Here is a 3,751-nt window from a genome sequence, read left to right on the forward strand (position 1 = left end):
TGAGCCATCTCCCTGGCCCCCCTTCTATTCATTTTTTAAAAATCATCTATTTATTTGTTACAGGGTCTTGCCAAGCAGCTCGGACTTGTAGTGATCCACCGCTCAGCCTCTCCAGCACTGGGACTACAGACATGTAGTCCCAGGCATTGAACCCAGGTCCCTGAACTTGCCAGGCAGGCGCTCAGACTGTGGAACTATCTCCCTAGCCCTAGTACCTATTCATTTTTAATGTCCTTCTTCCATAAGCAAGAAACTACCCTAATTTGCTCTAGCCAGGATGCAAATGGAGCACAGGATTAGGGCTCAGGCATGTGCCTGTGAACCTCCAGCCTTTCATAACCCCTATCTGCATGCCCCCCATTCAGCTTGGGCTAGCTGTTCCTTATGCACCTGTCATGTGTCCTGTAAACTAGCATATCAGGGCCACACAGATGAGGATTTAATGTCTTAGAGCAGCTGACAGGCTGCTCTGCTGTGGTCACTGAGCATCAGGTGGGCCTCAGTATCCTTCAGAGACGCCGCCAAGAAGGTCCCATCCTCATAGTTATCTCACACTCCAAGGTGCCAGGGTCCCAGGAGCCGGGCCTGACTGAGGCAGGATCCGAGTGTGGCCGCCCTTTCACCTCTGCAACCCCAGGCCCACCCCGCGAGGCTCCTCAGAACCCGGAGGATGCAGCAGGGCCCTCCCCAGCCCGGCTCTTGGTGGCCGTACTCCTCACATCACGGACACCTGGTGTCTAACTCTCATCAGCAGCCAGAAGAACCTTTCATTTCCTGTTTTCTGGTCAAGGGATAGTGAAGATACAACAACAAAGGAGGAGAAACCAGACAATCTCCTACTAAAGAAGGAAGTGAAATACTCAGGGAAAAGGGGGATGCTTCTGAAAAGACTCCTGCTGCAAACGCCAAGGTTTTCTAAAGCACCATGAGCCCACTTCTATTACATTAGAGACACAGGTGAGGTAAACCAGGTTGCCAGGGACCCACACCAGATCACACCTTGATGAAAACACACCACACTCCAGCCTCTTCCCTCACGTGACAGGACCCCAGCAGAGCACACTTCTGTCCCCAACCTGCTTTCTCCACAATGAGAATGACAGCAGCAGAAGAGTCATGAGCTTGGAAGGATGGACTAGTTTTCTCACAGGAAACTTAGAAACATCTGCCTTACCTGGAAAAATCAGACACATGAAACAGACAAGAGTATGACTTGGCTTTAGGCCCGAAGATGTAAAACAAAGTAACCGTACAACCAAGAAGCCACGAACCCCAAAACTCCACACCAAGAAACGTAGGCTCGGTTATCCAAGCCAGCAAGCAGCCCTGTACAGTGAACCTAGACTTGGGCTCCTTCCTCAGCAAGGGCAAGTCTCAGTACTACAGCACTTAGTATTTCTCTGCCACAGTCTCCCACCCAGGATGTAACTGCAAACAGCCACATTAACAAGAGACCAGAAGGCTTCCAGGTTCCCAATCCGGACACCTGACGGCCCGGTACACATCAGTAGCCTCCCTCCCAGCAGCAATGTCAAGAGCGCCAACCGTCCCCATCTGCCAACACACTTTTAGCCCAACAGAATTGGGAAAATGCATTTGATTCAGCACAGGACAGCTCCGAGGAGCAGGCCACCACCTGCAGGCACACCTTGTCCCAGAGCAAGACCAGCAGAGACATGAGAGCTACAGCGCCACACACGCAGACGGCTGTGGTCTGCCTTTTCCTTCGCCCTATATTGTAGACCATTGCTGTTTCACTGAAATTACATTTCACATTCTGATCAGTAAGCTCAGGGAGGGAGGATATTGGGAACAATAAAACTGGACTTTCATTTTCAAAACAACTGAGTTCAAGTACAAGTCACAGGTTCAGGGGAATCTGGGGGTTTTTATAACAGGTTCTGAATACCATGGTTAAAATAGCCATTTCTAACATGAAACACATAGTGAGAAATGGAAACTGTAAGAAACCTAGTCATTTAACATTTGTGCTTTGCAGCCCTGTGAGAATGCCTCTCCCCGACCCAAGGCCAACCCACCACACTTCCCCACCCCAGTTCCGAGGCCTGAAACCCTGGAGCTGTCCCTGCTCACTCGCTCTCCCGCCCGTCCTCACCTCCTCCCCAGCGCTGTTTACTGCTCCATCCTGGACTGAGCCACCAGCACCTCACTTCCACTGGATCCTCTCCCAAGTGCTTCCTGCCCAATTTTCCAAGGCCAAAGGTCCTTTGAAAACAGGAGCCGAGGGCTGTACCGTTCCTCAGCTGCAAACCCACAGGGTCCCGACCGCCGTGTGACCACAGCTCCGTCTTCTGGATGCTGCAGCGCTGGACCTGGAGGGCTCAGCACACGCGCTGCCCGTGCCCGCCTGCTGCCCACCCTGCCCAGCATGCTCTCCCCTTTCAAGAAGCTCAGCTTCTCAAGTACTCGACCGCCTTGTGCTGTGGTCTCTCTCAGAACCCGGTTTTAATGGATGGAACTGGAGATCATGTCCAGCGGAAGAAGCCGGACTCAGCTAAGAGCCTCACATTTTCTCTGACATATGAAATCTTAAAGAAAAAGACAACATGGAAGTAGAGGGGAAACTTAGAGAACAGGAAAGGAATAGGGGAGTAGAAATTCCTTCCGTATGGTTTGCACACGTGAACACGGCAAGTAAGGCTGCTCTGTACAGCTCACACGAGGAGAATGCTCAAGCTCCAGACCTTCGCGCCAGGCAGCCTCTTCTCAGTGCAGAACTCAGACCCGTTTCTCTCGTCCTTACCACACTCTCTTCCTGTTGAATGCAAACCACCAGAGGCCTTTGTCTGTTTTGTTCACTGCTCTACCGAGCACCTCAAATACTCAAACATCTGATGAACAAACACGCTGCACAGCTGCATAGGAAACAGCTGCCGCATGAAGCGTGTGTAACTGAGGGCCGGTGCTGAGGAGGGCTGTGACCAGCCAGCACATCCATCCCGCAGGAGCCAAGCTGCCTTTCCCATGAACCCCGCTGTGTGATCAACGACTCCAGTCAAGGAAAGAAAGCACCACTTTCCGGAATGCGTGAAGTGCCCTTACGCTCAGGTAAAGGTCAGCCATGTGCACCACAGTTAAGTAGTGGGAGGCCTCCAAAACCTACTTGACAGGAGAAACTGTATACAAAGGTACGCATCTAGCCCTTGCTCGCTGCCTTTTCTGTCTTCTGGGACCATGAACTATTTTTCCTCAGGGACACCCCTTTACCGTGTGCCACCCTGACTCAGACTCAGTTGAGTACAGACTGAAACCTCTAGAAAATGTGAGCTAAATAAACTTTTCCTCCTTTAAAAAAGTAAACAAATGTCTATAAGAAGTTCTTTGCTCCATAAATCCTCCATCCACAACAGAGTTGGTGCCAGACTGGTCCCCGTGCTGGGTACTGCCCATAGGTGCACGGGAGCTCAGCACGGGCGCAGCGGGTGCACTTGGCCGGAGAAGCGGACAGTGGCACTGTGGCTGGGATGGCGCAGCTCCACTATTTGCCTTTCTTGGTCTTGGCAGTTTTCTCCTTTCTTTTCTTCACATGTTTAGGGATTTTGTTTTTTCTTTTCTCTCTCTGGGCTTCCTTAACCATCTTTTTTCTTTCCTGAGAAAACAAAACCAAAAAAATCCTATCAGTCATTCATTGGAAACATTACATCCATACTGTTACACTATGTAAACATCTACTCCTGGAAGGACAACTGAGTATAATTTAGAAAAAAAAAAAAAAAAAAAAAAAAAAAAA

At 50.3% G+C, this 3,751-nt stretch overlaps 1 protein-coding gene across 1 annotated transcript in view; it reads right to left on the reverse strand.

Annotated features, from left to right (window-relative positions):
- Nucleotides 1-1,368: 1,368 nt before the first annotated feature.
- The window catches only part of Riok1 (RIO kinase 1), a 36,880-nt gene continuing 34,497 nt past the window's right edge, over nucleotides 1,369-3,751 (reverse strand). The window contains exon 12 of the mRNA XM_023712058.1: nucleotides 1,369-3,604. Within this exon, the coding sequence (XP_023567826.1) occupies nucleotides 3,500-3,604 (105 nt within the window). The 3' untranslated portion in view covers nucleotides 1,369-3,499. The remainder of the gene's footprint in view (nucleotides 3,605-3,751) is intronic.

Source organism: Octodon degus, unplaced genomic scaffold (genome assembly GCF_000260255.1).
Source record: "Octodon degus isolate 3935 unplaced genomic scaffold, OctDeg1.0 scaffold00023, whole genome shotgun sequence".
Lineage (NCBI taxonomy): Eukaryota > Metazoa > Chordata > Mammalia > Rodentia > Octodontidae > Octodon > Octodon degus.